The sequence below is a fragment of the Lithobates pipiens genome, unplaced genomic scaffold (genome assembly GCF_037356315.1).
Source record: "Lithobates pipiens isolate NorthernLeopardFrog02 unplaced genomic scaffold, aLitPip1_a1.2 Scaffold_23, whole genome shotgun sequence".
In the NCBI taxonomy this organism is placed as follows: domain Eukaryota; kingdom Metazoa; phylum Chordata; class Amphibia; order Anura; family Ranidae; genus Lithobates; species Lithobates pipiens.
Window position 1 is genome coordinate 164075732 of NW_027507785.1, and position 14167 is coordinate 164089898.

Below are 14167 nucleotides of genomic sequence, written 5' to 3' on the forward strand. Positions count from 1 at the left end.
CCATGTGACATATACCATGTGACACCGCCCCATTGTCACTATATAAGTGGCAGCGGAGCGTGTCCCTGGCATTCCGGCCGGAGAGCTCGTCGAGTCAACATCTCCAGGAGAAGAACAAGAAGAACAAGAAGAACAAGAACGGAAGGCGGCGGCGACTGTTTTCTTTTTTTTTTTTTTTTTTATTTTTTTTATCATGACTGCAACATTATGGCGGACACATCTGACAATTTTGACACTTGTGGGACTATTGCAGTTAATACAGCGATCAATGCTATAAAATTGCATTGATTACTGTAAAAATGTCACTGGCAGCGAGGTGGTTAACCACTAGGGGGCGTGGGAGGGGTTAGGTGTGTCCTGGGGAGGGATTCTAACTGGGGGGGGGGGGGGCTAGCAGTGACACGACACTGATCGCTGCTCCCGCTGACTGACAGGGAGCAGACAATCCGTGTCCTGTCACTAGGCAGAACAGGGAGATGCTGTGTTTACATCGGTGTCTCCCCGTTCTTGAGCTCCGTGACACGATCGTGGGCACAGTCATGAAGCTTGCAGCAGGCACGAGCACGGCGGAATATTCAAAGTAAGTACAGGTATGTTACTTTGCCCAGCTGTGCCAATCTGCCGACATATAAGTACAGGAGGTGGTCGGCAAGTGGTTAATGAAGTTCCTCTACCCATGGCTAAAGCAGTTGTGTGCAAAATGCAAGCAATGCAACAAGGAAATGGAAGGCTTCGTGGCCCTAATGAAACCAAATCATGAGAAAATGTGCTGTGATCAAAGAACTGTGTTTTGACATTTTTTTTTTTATTTTTTTTTGTGGACCCAGCTGATATATTCAGTTTAAGATATTTTGTTTATGCACTTCAGTTACTAAACATTGATGTTTAAGTAAATACAAGAATATGTAATATAATTTGTTTTAATGACATAAAATAATTTGAGTAGTTCTCCAACTAAGTGTGATTAACCTATTAACCTAAAATCGTTTCTGATATTGCTGACAGGTTAAGAGCCGGTTCACACAGCGGGCGATGCGAGGCGACACGACTCGCCTCGCCTCGCAAGTCGCCCCCGTTCTGTACAATGGAACCATTCTGAGAGGAGCGACTCGAGTCGCTCCGACTCAGAAAAAAGGTTCCTGTACTACTTTTGGGCGACCTCGGGGCGACTTGCATTGACTTCTATACAGAAGTCATTTGCAAGTCGCCGCTGAGGCCACGGCAGGTCGCGGCGAGGCAAGTCGGAGTCGCCTCGCCTCGCCTGCTGTGTGAACCGGCCCTTATAGTCTAAATGGCAAACCTTCACTTTGTTTGCAAATATTACAGATTCCAACTACCAGCAGAAATGAGTCCTTACATTTAAAGAGCACCTGTCATTTCAGATCCATCATGGCAACGTTGGTTAGCGGGCATCCACTCACCTGCTGGGACTGTCGGTGAGTCAACAGCGGGTCAGAGGAGGAGCCACTGGGGGACAGAGATGACAGTTGACCTTCTTTTTTTTTTTTTTTTTTTTTTTTTTTTTAATTATGATTTATATTGAGTTGATATAAATCAAATCCACCCTGCTACTCATTGTTTTCTATCAGCATAGACTTTCAGCTGTCGGAATACATTGATCAGTAGCTGCAGCCGCTTTATGGTTAAAAGTTTTCCAACAAGCTGGTTTGACAGAAGATGATCATTTTGTTTGACTTCTGTCAAGTGTGAGCGATGGATCGGAATTTAACTGGCCTGTTCTGAACTGTCTGAATTTCAATTCATCTATGACTAGGGCTGCAACGATTAATCGATATTATCGATAATAATCGATAATGAAAATCGTTGTTAACGATTTTCATTATCGATTAGTTGGTCTGCACCTTCCGCCTGTCTGTTAGTTGAAAAAAAACAGAAAAAAATCCTCTCCTCCTATGTCATCTGTCCTCGGCGGCACTCTCTGTGACCAGGCACACACTCGCCGCTGCACGTCCACGGCGCGCCTCTCCTCCTCGCTGATGTCACGTGACATTCACACAGATCTCAGCCCCGCCCGCTGCTGCCTCGAGGGAACAGAGAGGGCGAGAATCTGTGAGGAGGACACAGCCGAGCTGCACACAGAGTGTGAAAAAAGGTAGCAGCTATCGGCTAAAAGTTGTACCCAGCGCACACACAGGGACACCAATGATGGGGCACTATTTCCCCCCCCCCCCCCCCGGCTGAAACACCAATGTGGCACTATTATTCCCCCCCCCCCCCCAGAAACACCAATGTGGGAGGAATAGTGCCCCATCATTGGTGTCAGTGGGGGGGAATAGTGCCCCATCATTGGTGTCAGTGGGGGGGAATAGTGCCCCATCATTGGTGTCAGTGGGGGGGAATAGTGCCCCATCATTGGTGTCAGTGGGGGGGAATAGTGCCCCATCATTGGTGTCAGTGGGGGGGGAATAGTGCCCCATCATTGGTGTCAGTGGGGGGGGGAATAGTGCCCCATCATTGGTGTCAGTGGGGGGGGGAATAGTGCCCCATCATTGGTGTCAGTGGGGGGGGGAATAGTGCCCCATCATTGGTGTCAGTGGGGGGGGGGGGAATAGTGCCCCGTTATTGGTGTCAGTGGGGGGGGGGGAATAGTGCGCCGTCATTGGTGTCAGTGGGGTGGGGAATAGTGCCCCGTCATTGGTGTCAGTGGGGTGGGGAATAGTGCCCCATCATTGGTGTCAGTGGGGTGGGGAATAGTGCCCCGTCATTGGTGTCGGTGGGGGGGGGGAATAGTGCCCCGTCATTGGTGTCGGTGGGGGGGGGGGAATAGTGCCCCGTCATTGGTGTCGGTGGGGGGGGGGGAATAGTGCCCCGTCATTGGTGTCGGTGGGGGGGGGGGGAATAGTGCCCCGTCATTGGTGTCGGTGGGGGGGGGGGAATAGTGCCCCGTCATTGGTGTCGGTGGGGGGGGGGGGAATAGTGCCCCGTCATTGGTGTCGGTGGGGGGGGGAATAGTGCCCCGTCATTGGTGTCGGTGGGGGGGGGAATAGCGCCCCGTCATTGGTGTCGGTGGGGGGGGGAATAGCGCCCCGTCATTGGTGTCGGTGGGAGGAATAGCGCCCCGTCATTGGTGTCGGTGGGAGGAATAGCGCCCCGTCATTGGTGTCGGTGGGAGGAATAGCGCCCCGTCATTGGTGTCCCAGTTTATTTCATTATTACTTTTAAATAAACTGAAAAATTTAACATTACGTTTTTTTTGTGATTTTTATCCGATTAATCGAAAAAATTATCGGCCGATTAATCGATTATGAAAATAATCATTAGTTGCAGCCCTATCTATGACCATCTTAATATTGGCTAATAGACATTCCTTTCTCGACAAACTTTTGGACATACCAGAGCCTTGTGGTTTGCTGCTAGTGACTTGTACCTTGCACCTTTTATTAAATAGATACTAATGATGATTTGTTGAGCTTTATGGAATGCTGTACCTAATAGAGTAATTTTACCTTCATTATTTTGATCTGCAGTCTTTGCTACCATCCACTATGTTTGTCCTAGTTGAAATGGTGGACACTGTACGGACGACTCCTTGGCAGTTTGAGCGTAAATTAAATGACTCCATTGCAGAAGAACTAAACAAGAAATTGGCAAATAAGGTAAGCAGAATTAGGTTTAAGAAAAACAAAAGCAAATGTGAACTATGAATAATTGCATTTTCATATAACTATTTTTGCATTGTGACAAATCATTTAGTCATTCTTACAAAATCAATAAAGTAACAGTAAAGTAACCAGGTTACGTACCTTGTCTCTAATATGTGTAAATAAGTATGTGCTTGTATGTATTGAAAGTCAAAATGACTTCCTGTTTTGACGTATCCACCATTTCCATTTGCAATGCCTGCACTCTGGCATTAATATTTAAATGATTTTTTTCAGAGCCTGAGAATCTAAGTTCTTGTGGTGGTGTTGGAGCTGATACTAAATCACAAAACTGGATTTGTGGCCAATAGCTACCCTTTTCAGTTCCATTTCTTGTAAATATTAAACACAGTGACATCAAAATTAATTTTAGTTGTCAGGGCTTGTTCATTGTGTTTGTTTCGTTTTCAGTGACTTAAATTATCAGACATGCTACCATGTCTAATTGTATTTTTGAAAATCCTTTGTTTTGAAGAACCCTCTGAAATGAGTTACCGCCCTCCTTACATTCCATGGGGCAGGCATCTCAGTGTAGAACAATGAATACTGGCAGGACTTTCTTACAGCTGTCAAATCCAGGCCGTGTCAGCTGGTGGCGAGAGACCTATATTAATGCTGATCCACACTGATAGCTTTGTGATCCACTGCACTGCTATTTGTTTGTATGTACAATGGCTGGCTGACCTGATATCACTGTATGTCAGACCAAACCAGCCCCAGTGTCCCTGATCACGGCCACACCAACTGCAAAGGATAGCATTGCAGCCAAGGCATGTGTACAACCCCAGCCACTGCCTCTGCAGCCAAAGAGGGTAACAGTTGAGGGGTGGTAAAACCATGGCTCAGCTGCAAAGTTTTGCCGCCCCCAGTCTCACATGTGAATGAGCCATATTAGTGCAGCCACCAACGGCGTTTTTTATTTTTTATTTTCTAAAAAAAAGTGGTAATTTTGTATGGCTTTCCGCGGTCCAGTGCGTCCAAAAAATGTGGTGAGTAATCAGGAAATTAAATGTGTAAATTATGCATAATTTAAGGCTCTTGAAAACCCAAAGGTGCTTCTTGGATTTTGGCCCATCTATTCCCTGTGTGAGCAGTAACATGTTAAAATGACAACTCTCTGAAGAAATAAATTTATATGTAATTTTCTATATTTTTCAACAGATTGTAACAAAAATTACATTAAACTCACAATGCTGCTTATTAAATACCTTGGACTTTTTTACGTCTGACCAAGGGAGACTGATTGCTGACAGATTGTAGGGGAGGCTAAGCAGGGGCAGAGGCGACGCAAAGCTCATAGAAGACTGACTGTGTGTGTAAACGACTATGTGTAGGGGGACACTGGCTGTGGAGGGTGTAGTGTGAGGAACTAAGTACTGCTGAATATTGCGGTTAACTGTATTTTGCAGTGCATTGTGGGTAACTATATGTGTTATCATTGAGTAGTGTGTATCATTGAGCAACTGAGTATTGTGCTACTTCTGATTACTGTTGAGTATTGTGGTATAACTCAGTAGTAGAAAGCACTGTTGGGTAAAAGAGTATTGTGGTATATTTGTGTAGTGCCAAGTACTTGAGTGGTCTGTATGTATAGTGAGCACCTGTGTATTGTGAGTGTTGTGAGCACACTGTGGGCTTGTGAGTACCTGTGTATTGAGTATTAGTGTCAGGAAGCTAGTTGTTAATTAATTTTGGACAGGGTATAATCCTCATTTGAATTGGTAGGTACGATGCCCAGCAGGTGCGGAGATGCAAATTGGTGTACATCTTGTGGCATGTATGCGTTCCTTGATCATCTGATCGAGGGCAAATACTGCTGTGCAAAATGGAAGCACATTGTTTCCCTGGAAGCCCAGGTTCTCTATCTAGGGAAGCAACTATTAGAAGACCCTCCATACTAAAGGAGAGCTGGGAACCTACCTGGCAGGGGCCAGCAGAGAGGCATGTGAAGACAAAGAGGTGGAGGCACTAGAAAAGAGTAGATGGATGACAGTCAGGGTAGAGGGTAAAATGCCAGGGAGGCCGATCCTGGGCTGGGACATGCCAATAAGTACGCTCCGTTGAGTGACATTGGTGAAATCGGTCAGGGACCAGCACTGCTGGAGCTAAGGGACTCTCCTGGGTGCCAGGGGAAGAACTTATCCAGTGAGAGTGGGGGGAAATGAAGGGAAAAGAGACAGATTCTGGTGGTAGGGGACTCAATTTTTAGAAGTCTAGAGAAGGCAATCTGTGACAAAGACCTGAAGCGCCAACTGTTTGCTGTCTACCGGGCGCTCGGGTTTGGCACATCACGAATCTGGTGGACAGATTACTGGGAGGGGCTGGGGAAGACCCAGTTTTATTGGTGCATGTTGGCACCAATGAGTCAAAGGAAGATGGAGTGTCCTAAAGAACGATTTTAAATATTTAGGAGCTCAATTGAGGAAAAGGACCTCCAAGGTAGTATTCTCAAATATTACCAGTACCTGGAGCCACACCAGAAAGGCAGAGGTAGATTAGGGAAGTAAAAAAGTGGCAGAGGAACTGGTGTAGAAAGGAGGGGTTTGGGTTCCTGGAGAACTTGGCCGACTTCTCAGTTGGTTGCCAGGTCTATAAAAAGGACGGACTGCACCTAAATGAGGAGGAGGCAGATCTACTGGGGGTGAAGATGGCCGAAAAGTTAGAGGGGCTTTTAAACTAGACAACTGGGGGGGAGGGTCCAGAGGTAGAGATAGTGCTAAATGTATTCCAGAAGGTAGTATTGGGGGGCATTAGTGGAGGTTGACTAAAGCACATATACCCGAGGTAAGTATAGTAACAAGTCCTATTTGAAACCTAGGAACATCCAATAAGACAGTATGCGACCGGTCTAAACTATATGGCATCTTCACCAATGCCAGGAGCCTGGCGGACAAAATGGGAGCACTAGAGATAATGTACGAGGGGGATTTCAATTTTGTGTAAATTTCAGAGACTTTGTTCAACAGCTCTCATGATAGGCTAGCAACCATTCAAGGGTATTCCCTTTATTGCAGGGATAGACGGTAAAAAAGGGGGAGGGGCATGCCTGTATATTAAGAATAATGTACAAGTGAATGTGAGCGATTACATCACTTAGGGAGCTAGGGAGGAAGTGGAATCCTTATGGGTAGAGCTCCGAAGGGCTGAAACTAATGGGAAAGTAATACCGGGAGTATGCTATAGGCCCCTTAACTTGGGGGAGGAGGAAGAGGCTTACTCCTATCACAATTTAGATTAGCGGCAAGGAGGGGAAGTGTCCTCATAATGGAGGATTTTATTTAATCCAGACATAGACTAGGTGGAAGGAACCGCGCATTCCTCTAAGACTTGCAAGTTCCTAAATGTCTTGCAGGAAAGAGGGTGGACAGACCATATTGACCCCATAAAGAATGAGGAAGGGAATCTGGTTACAAAGGATAGTGAGATGGCGAAGGTATTGAATTTATTCTTCTCCTCCCAGTCTTTACAAGGGAATCGGAGCTTCAGTAACCAAAACTGCAGTGTTTATCCTCATGACAAATCATAGGAAGCACCCTCATGGCTAACAGAGGACAGAATTAGGAATAGACTTGACATAAGTTATCGGGACCAGATGGATTGCACCTGGGGTTACTTAGGGAACTCGGTCAAGTAATTGCCAGACCATTGTTCATAATTTTTACTCGCAGTGAACTGACTAGAATGGTACCAGTGGTTTGGAGAAAAGCCAATGTAGCACCAATATTTAAAAATAAGATGCATCCCTGGCAATTACAGACCAGTTAGCCTAACATAAATTGTATGCAAGCTCTTGGAGGGGATAAGGGATTATATACAAGATTTTATTAATGACAATGGTATCGCTAGCAGTAATGAGCATAGATTCTTGAAGAATCATTCTTGTCAAACCAGTATATTAACCTTCTATGAGGTGAGCTGCCATCTAGATAAAGGAAGGCCCATAGACGTGGTGTATATGGATTTTGCAAAGGCATTTTACACAGTTCCCTGTAAATGTTTACTGCACAAAGTAAGGTCCGTTGGCATGGACCATAGGGTGTGTACATGGATTGAAAACTGGCTATAAGGGCGAGTTCAGAGGGTATTGATGAATGGTGAGTACTCTGAATGGTCAGGGTTGCAAAGTGGGGTCCCCCAAGGTTCAATCCTATTTAATTTGTTCATAAACAACCTGGAGGATTGGGTAAACAGTTCAATCTGAACACATTTTCTTTTTCAATAGATTTGAGTTTTCACAAAAGGAAAAGGAAAAAAACGGAGGTATAATGCATGGATACGTAGCATAAATCAGAATGTAGTACAATATAATAGTATTGTCTAAACCTCTTACAGCTATGTTTAGATAATATGCTTAATAGGTGTATGAATAAAGACAATAATAAAATAGTCAAACTGAATATAATTGCCTAGATGTAAGGCAGACATAAAAAAAAAAGAAAAAAGAGTAAGTATCCTTATTACCTACAATGTATTTATAAAAGAAAATTACAAAAAGGGGGAGAAAGAACAGATAGGAAAGATAGGAGGGAGTTGCTCGGGGAGGTATCCTGGCTCGTAACAGTCATGTATAATTAATTGAAGGCTATAGAGTATAAACCTAGTGTGGTAGTAACAAGGATTGGTCAAAATCGGTGGGGAAGAAGTGTTTAATCCACTGTTGCCCAATCCTATAGTATTTGATTTTGTTTTCTTAAATAGCTGTCATCTTCGCGTATATGAGTGCTTTGTTCATTATGTGCTTAGCTTCGGCCACAATAAGGGTTTGAGACTTCCATGCCTTAGCAATCGTTTGTTTGGCTGCAGTGCTTAGTTGAATAAACAATTGAAAGTGTGTATGGGGAAGGGTTTAAGGTTCAGAAGTGCCATAGCAGGATCTGGAGAAATATTAGCTTCCAGAGCTTTGGAGGCCATAAGAAATATGTTCTCCCAGAATTCTTTGGCAATTGGACATTGCCACCATATGTGAAAATGCGTACCAGGAGTGTCACATCCTCTGAAGGAATTGGGTGAACATGTGGAACTAAATTTGGCTATTCTAGCTGGTACTGGGTACCATCGTGCTAAAACCTTGTAATTTGTTTCTACTGCAAAACAATTTGAAGAAAATGATTTGGTGGCTAACCATATATTAGACCAATCCTTGTTGCGTATTTCTTGATTCATGTCCTGTGCCCATTTAGTGGCGTATGAGAGTAAAGATCCATTAGAGAGCTCATTTAGTTGATATAATAATGAGATAAGTCCTCTAACATGTGGGTCACTTACACAGATACGCTCAAATTGAGTCATTTGTTTAAGGGTTGAGCCCATATTAAGAAGTGGTTCATAGACATTTTTAATTTGTAGTTATCTAAATATTTCCTTTTTAGGTAACCCAAAGGTTTCACATAGTATAGGAAAAGTATGGATATTGGTTGAAGGGGATATAGTGTATAGGCGAGTAAGGTTTATAGTGGACCATGCAAAGAATGATCTTGGACATTTCCAAGCAGGATAAAAAGCTGGGTTATTGAGGAATGAAAGCAGGGGATTATGTGATGATTGTAGATTATGAAAACATTTGAGTGTATCCCAAATTGATGGTGTACGTTTTGTTATGGGATTAGCAAGATGAACTCTATCAGCGGGACAAAGCCATAACATATTTGCTACTGAGATAGGATCACTATCAATTGATTTGATGGCTACCCGTAAGGGTACTTCAACCGTAGCATGATACTTGGGGAGGAGTGCAACCTGTGCAGCGTTGTAATAAGAAGTGAAATTGGCTAATCCCAAACCTCCACTCAATTTATTGAGATATATAGCGTAGATTTAAGTATACAAGGTTTGGAAGTACCCCAAATAAAGGACATAACTCTACGCTGAGTAAGTCTTAGAAAATAATATGGTAGTGGTATAGGAAGTACTCTAAATAAGTACAATAATTTTGGTAATATAGACATCTTTGTAGCAATAATCCTTCCTAACCATTACAAAGGTAGAGAGGCCCATTGCTTAATGAGGCCAGTGATTTGTTTCAAAAGGGGTAAGTAATTAGCCACAAAAAGATCCTTAAGAGAGATCGTAATTTGTATTCCTAAGTATGGGAGTTGTTTTGGAACCCAAGTAAAAGGTAAGGAGGTTTTAGCCTGATGGAGTTCAGATTGTGATAAGGAAATATTTAATGCATTTGATTTTGTTGCATTGACGTGTAGACCTGAGATTATGGCGAAGTTTTCTAGTGTAGCTAGTTGATTGGGGGTCAATATATGGGGGTGTGACAAGAATATGAGGATATCGCCTACAAAGAGACAAAGTTTGTGGTGATGACCACCTAATTCAATACCTTTTTTTTAATATCAGGATTATTTCTAATTAGCTGTGCCAGAGGTTCAATTAATAGGGCAAAGAGTAATGGGGAAAGGGGACAACCTTGTCTAGTGCCCATCTTGATGTCGAACATTGTGGAGTTATAGCCAGCATATTTAATATATGCTCTAGGATTATTGTATAAGGAGGAAACCCAACTCAAGAAATGATTACCAAATCCCAATTTTTGAAGGATATATTGCATATATGGCCATGTAACAGAGTTTAATGCTTTCCTTATATCCAAGGATACAAGGCAAGCTGGGATTCGTCTTGTTTTGGCTGCATGGATAAGTAGGAGTGTTCATCTAATGTTAGCCTGGCGTTTTGGAATAAAGCCTGTTTGGACTTTATGAACTAGATGGCCTATGGTATTCAGTCTAGTAGCCATTATTTTAGCTATTAATTTTATATCTAGATTGAGGAGGGATATCGGACGGTTATTCAACCAGGAAGTGGAGTCAGAGTGTGGCTTGGGGATCATTGCTATAATGGAGGGGAGTGTCTCTGTTCTAAACGATTGTCCCTTAAAAATTGAGTTGAAGGCCTTGGTTAAAATAGGCGTTAAAATATGCGCAAATTGTTTATAATAGGCTGCCGAGAATCCATCCGGGCCTGAGATTTTATTGCAATTAAAACTCAGTGATTGGGCTTTTAATGTGATCACGCTGCTCTTGATCAAGATAAGGGAGTGTGATAGTGGAAAAGAAATTATCAGCTTTGGCTTTATCAAAATTTGGAGATGAGGAATATAGTTTAGCCAGATTGGAACGAAAGATCGCTAGAATCTTTACTGGGTTACTAGTATATGCTTCTCTAGATATTTTTAGACTAATGGGTGTCTGATTATTTTGTGAATTTTTCAAAAGTCTAGCCATGGGCGTATCGGGTTTGTTTGCCCTAAGGTATTGAATATGTTGGCGCTTATGTATAAGCTTGTCTGCTGAATCAGTCAGAGATCCAAATTAAGATGGGCTTTTTCAAGTTTAATGTTATTAATGGCATTTGGGAAGGATTGAAAAGTCTGATAACAGTCATTAAAGGCTGATTCGAGTTTTGCGAACAAGAGTTTACGTTCTCTTTTTAAGTACAGTTGCTTGTTGTATCAATCTACCTCTAATGACAGCTTTGTGTGCTTCCCACAATGTAAGAGCAGAGACATCCCCCGTATCATTAGACTGTATATAATCAGAGTGTTCTCTCAATTTCAAGATGATGAGATGGATGAGTCAACATAGTCATTTATACACCAAGTAGTGTCATGAGACCTAGGAATTGTGGAAGCAAGAGTAGTAAAAACTGCACAGTGATCTGTCCATGGAAGAGGAATAATTTTGGATGAAATGATTTCTGGTAAAATACTGGATGGAGTGAGAATATGATCTATTCGTGAAAAGGTGTTGTGTGGATATGAATAGTGAGTGAATCGTTTGCTGGCAGGGTTCATCTCTCGCCACGTAGCCACTAAACCATGTGTATTTAGTAAATGTTGAAAAGTAAGGTTATTTGTCTCTGTAGTAGGTCTGGGAGGGGATTTATCTAGAAACGGGAAAATGGTTGCATTAGAATCGCCACAAATAATAACAACTGTACCAAACCTATGAACATCAATAACTTGAAAAAGATGGGATAAAAAAGCAGTTGGGCGTTTGAGGGCATAGTAAGATACAACTGTAATAGCATTATCAGAAATATAACCTCTTAGAAGTATATATTTCCCCTCGGGGTCCGCTAATTGTGATACTAAGTTAAACGGAGTGGAACGATGAAAACCAATAAGGGTTCCACGCTGTTTAACTGTAGCAGAGGCCGTTTAGAATTGTGGATAAGAAGCTGAGAGAAACTTGGGGTAAATCTTATCAGTGAAATTAGTTTCTTGCAAACAAATTATGTTGGCTTTCTTCATTGCAAAAGAGCGTAATGCCTTGGTTCTTTTGTGTGGAATATTAAACCCTTGTACATTTAATGACAGTATATTGATAGGAGCCATAAACCAACTAGGGCAAACATTATACAATAATAAGCAAAGTACTTACCAAGAGCCAGGACTACTGACCGGAGAACCAGAAGGGAATAGTAAAAGATTGAAAGAAAAAGATAAAATAAGCGATCAAACCCATTATGAATACAATGTATCATTAGGTAAAGGTTAAGAAATAGGGTGTGGGAGCATCTCAGGGGAGTACATAGAACTCCCAGAGAGGGTCCGGGACCACAAGGAGAGACCCACATAAAAAAAAAAAAAAAAAAAAAAAAATTGTGGGAGTCTACAGGTGGTAAAAAGGGCAGCAAGAAGTTCCCAAGGAATGTACAACACCGGAGAACCACAGGAACTGCTTGAGTGCTATCATGGTAATAATTAACTGATAGTTAAATAGAGAAAAAAATATAATAAACTGTTCAAAAAATTAAAATATTTATAACAAAATCAGGTAGCCAAAGTTCATTTCAGTCATGAATGTAGCAAATAAAAAAAAAAAAATTGTAATTTAGTTTAACCAACGTGAGGAGCTGGGGGCCTGTTTTTAAGTGAGAGGGATTATATACAGCTGAAATTTCAGTCCATTGAGTCCACAGTATTGGGTGGTGATTGTTCAAAACGACCACGTTTACTAAGATTTTGGTATGAAGATGATGAGCTGGGTCCTGCAGCTTTAATTTTCTGTGAAGATCGAGGAGTCGGACATCTGCGGGATTGTTCTTTGGTCGAGATTGCTTCAGTCGGGCCCATTTCAATTAGGGCTGACTGTAGGTCCTCTGAAGAGCGACAAACATATTTTGTTTCCGGATGTGTGAATTGAAGGCAGAGTATCTGTAATTGTGGTTTGAGCGTGCGTCTTTTAGCAACTGTAAGTGGAGATAAATCAGTGAAAAGTTGATAGTCATGACTCTGAAAGTTGAGGGTTTCTCTACCCTTGGCAGCTGCAAACAGCTGTTCTTTTGTTTTATAATAGTATAATTTTGGTTATTCTGTCTCTTGGAGGGCCATTCGTTTTGCGACGAGCTAAGGCTTTATGTACTCTGTCCATTTCAAGCCTGTCAATAGGGATACCAGGTATTAATTCCTGAAAAAGCGTTGACAGTTGCCTGTAAGTCTAGAACTGATTCTGGGATTCCTCTGATCCGCAAATTCGATCGACGGTCTCTATTTCCTGATCTTCCAAACATGACTGTATTGAGAGATTTTCCTCTTTAAAAGTCATAAGCTCAAGTAAGTTATTCTGTGTGTGGTTATCAATTGTATTGACCCTTAGTTCCAATTCTGCGGTTCTCTGACCAAGTTCTCTTATCTCTTTTGTTCATTTCTCAGTAACATGGTCTGAAGTCTGTTTGAGTGAGTGCTTTCTGTAGCATATATTCAAATTTTGTGAATATATCTGTGTTTTCTATATTTTGTGAGACATTAATGTCATTTACAGGCTCACCATTAATGTCCTGTGTAAGCTGTCTGAGGCATAGTACACTTACTGTGTGGGCTGCAGCGCTGTGAGGGGGAGGATGCTGCTGCCATCTCAGCTGACAGTCTGTGAGCCTCTCCTCTCAGTATAGCTGATTTAAATTTTAGTTTTTTGGCCCTTCAGCACCATTATTCATGTAGTAGGCTTTGCTTACAGTTTTGTGTCAGAAACGGTGCCGCTGGGACCTGTAGTCCTCCGGTGTGTACTCCTGAGGAGCGGAGCTCCAAGGAGAAATCGCTGCCGCCTCAAGCTTCCGCACATGCTCAATCTGAACAAATTTTAATGGGGTGGGCAACTACATGGCGAATGAGGTTTAATGTGGGGAAAAATGTAAAATAATGCATTTGACAAAAATATATGAATGCAATCTACTCCACTGGGGCAATCAAGGATGGAAAAGGACCTTGGGGTCCTAGTAGATAACAAAGCAAACAGAATATTGGCATGCATTAAAAAGGGGATTAACTCGAGGGATACAGTGATAATTCTTCCGCTCTACAAGACTCTGGTCCAGCCTCACCTGGAGTATGCTGTCCAATTCTAGGCATGAGTCCTCAGGAAGGATGTGCTGGAAATGGAGTGAGTACAGAGAAGGGCAACAAAACGAATAAAGGGTCTGGAGGACATTCGTTACGAGCATCGAACATATTCTCTCTGGAGAAGAGACGCTTGAGAGGGGATACGATTTCAATTTAC

At 42.4% G+C, this 14167-nt stretch overlaps 1 protein-coding gene across 2 annotated transcripts in view; it reads left to right on the forward strand.

Annotated features, from left to right (window-relative positions):
• The window catches only part of POLR3H (RNA polymerase III subunit H), a 73974-nt gene that overhangs the window by 21503 nt on the left and 38304 nt on the right, over positions 1 to 14167 (forward strand). Inside the window, exons 2-3 of one of the 2 annotated variants that reach the window (XM_077452535.1) lie at positions 1383 to 1436; positions 3489 to 3617. In XM_077452535.1, coding sequence (XP_077308661.1) covers positions 3507 to 3617 — 111 coding nt within the window. In that variant the 5' untranslated portion in view covers positions 1383 to 1436; positions 3489 to 3506. The remainder of the gene's footprint in view (positions 1 to 1382; positions 1437 to 3488; positions 3618 to 14167) is intronic. The other variant, XM_077452534.1, reaches the window with a different exon arrangement.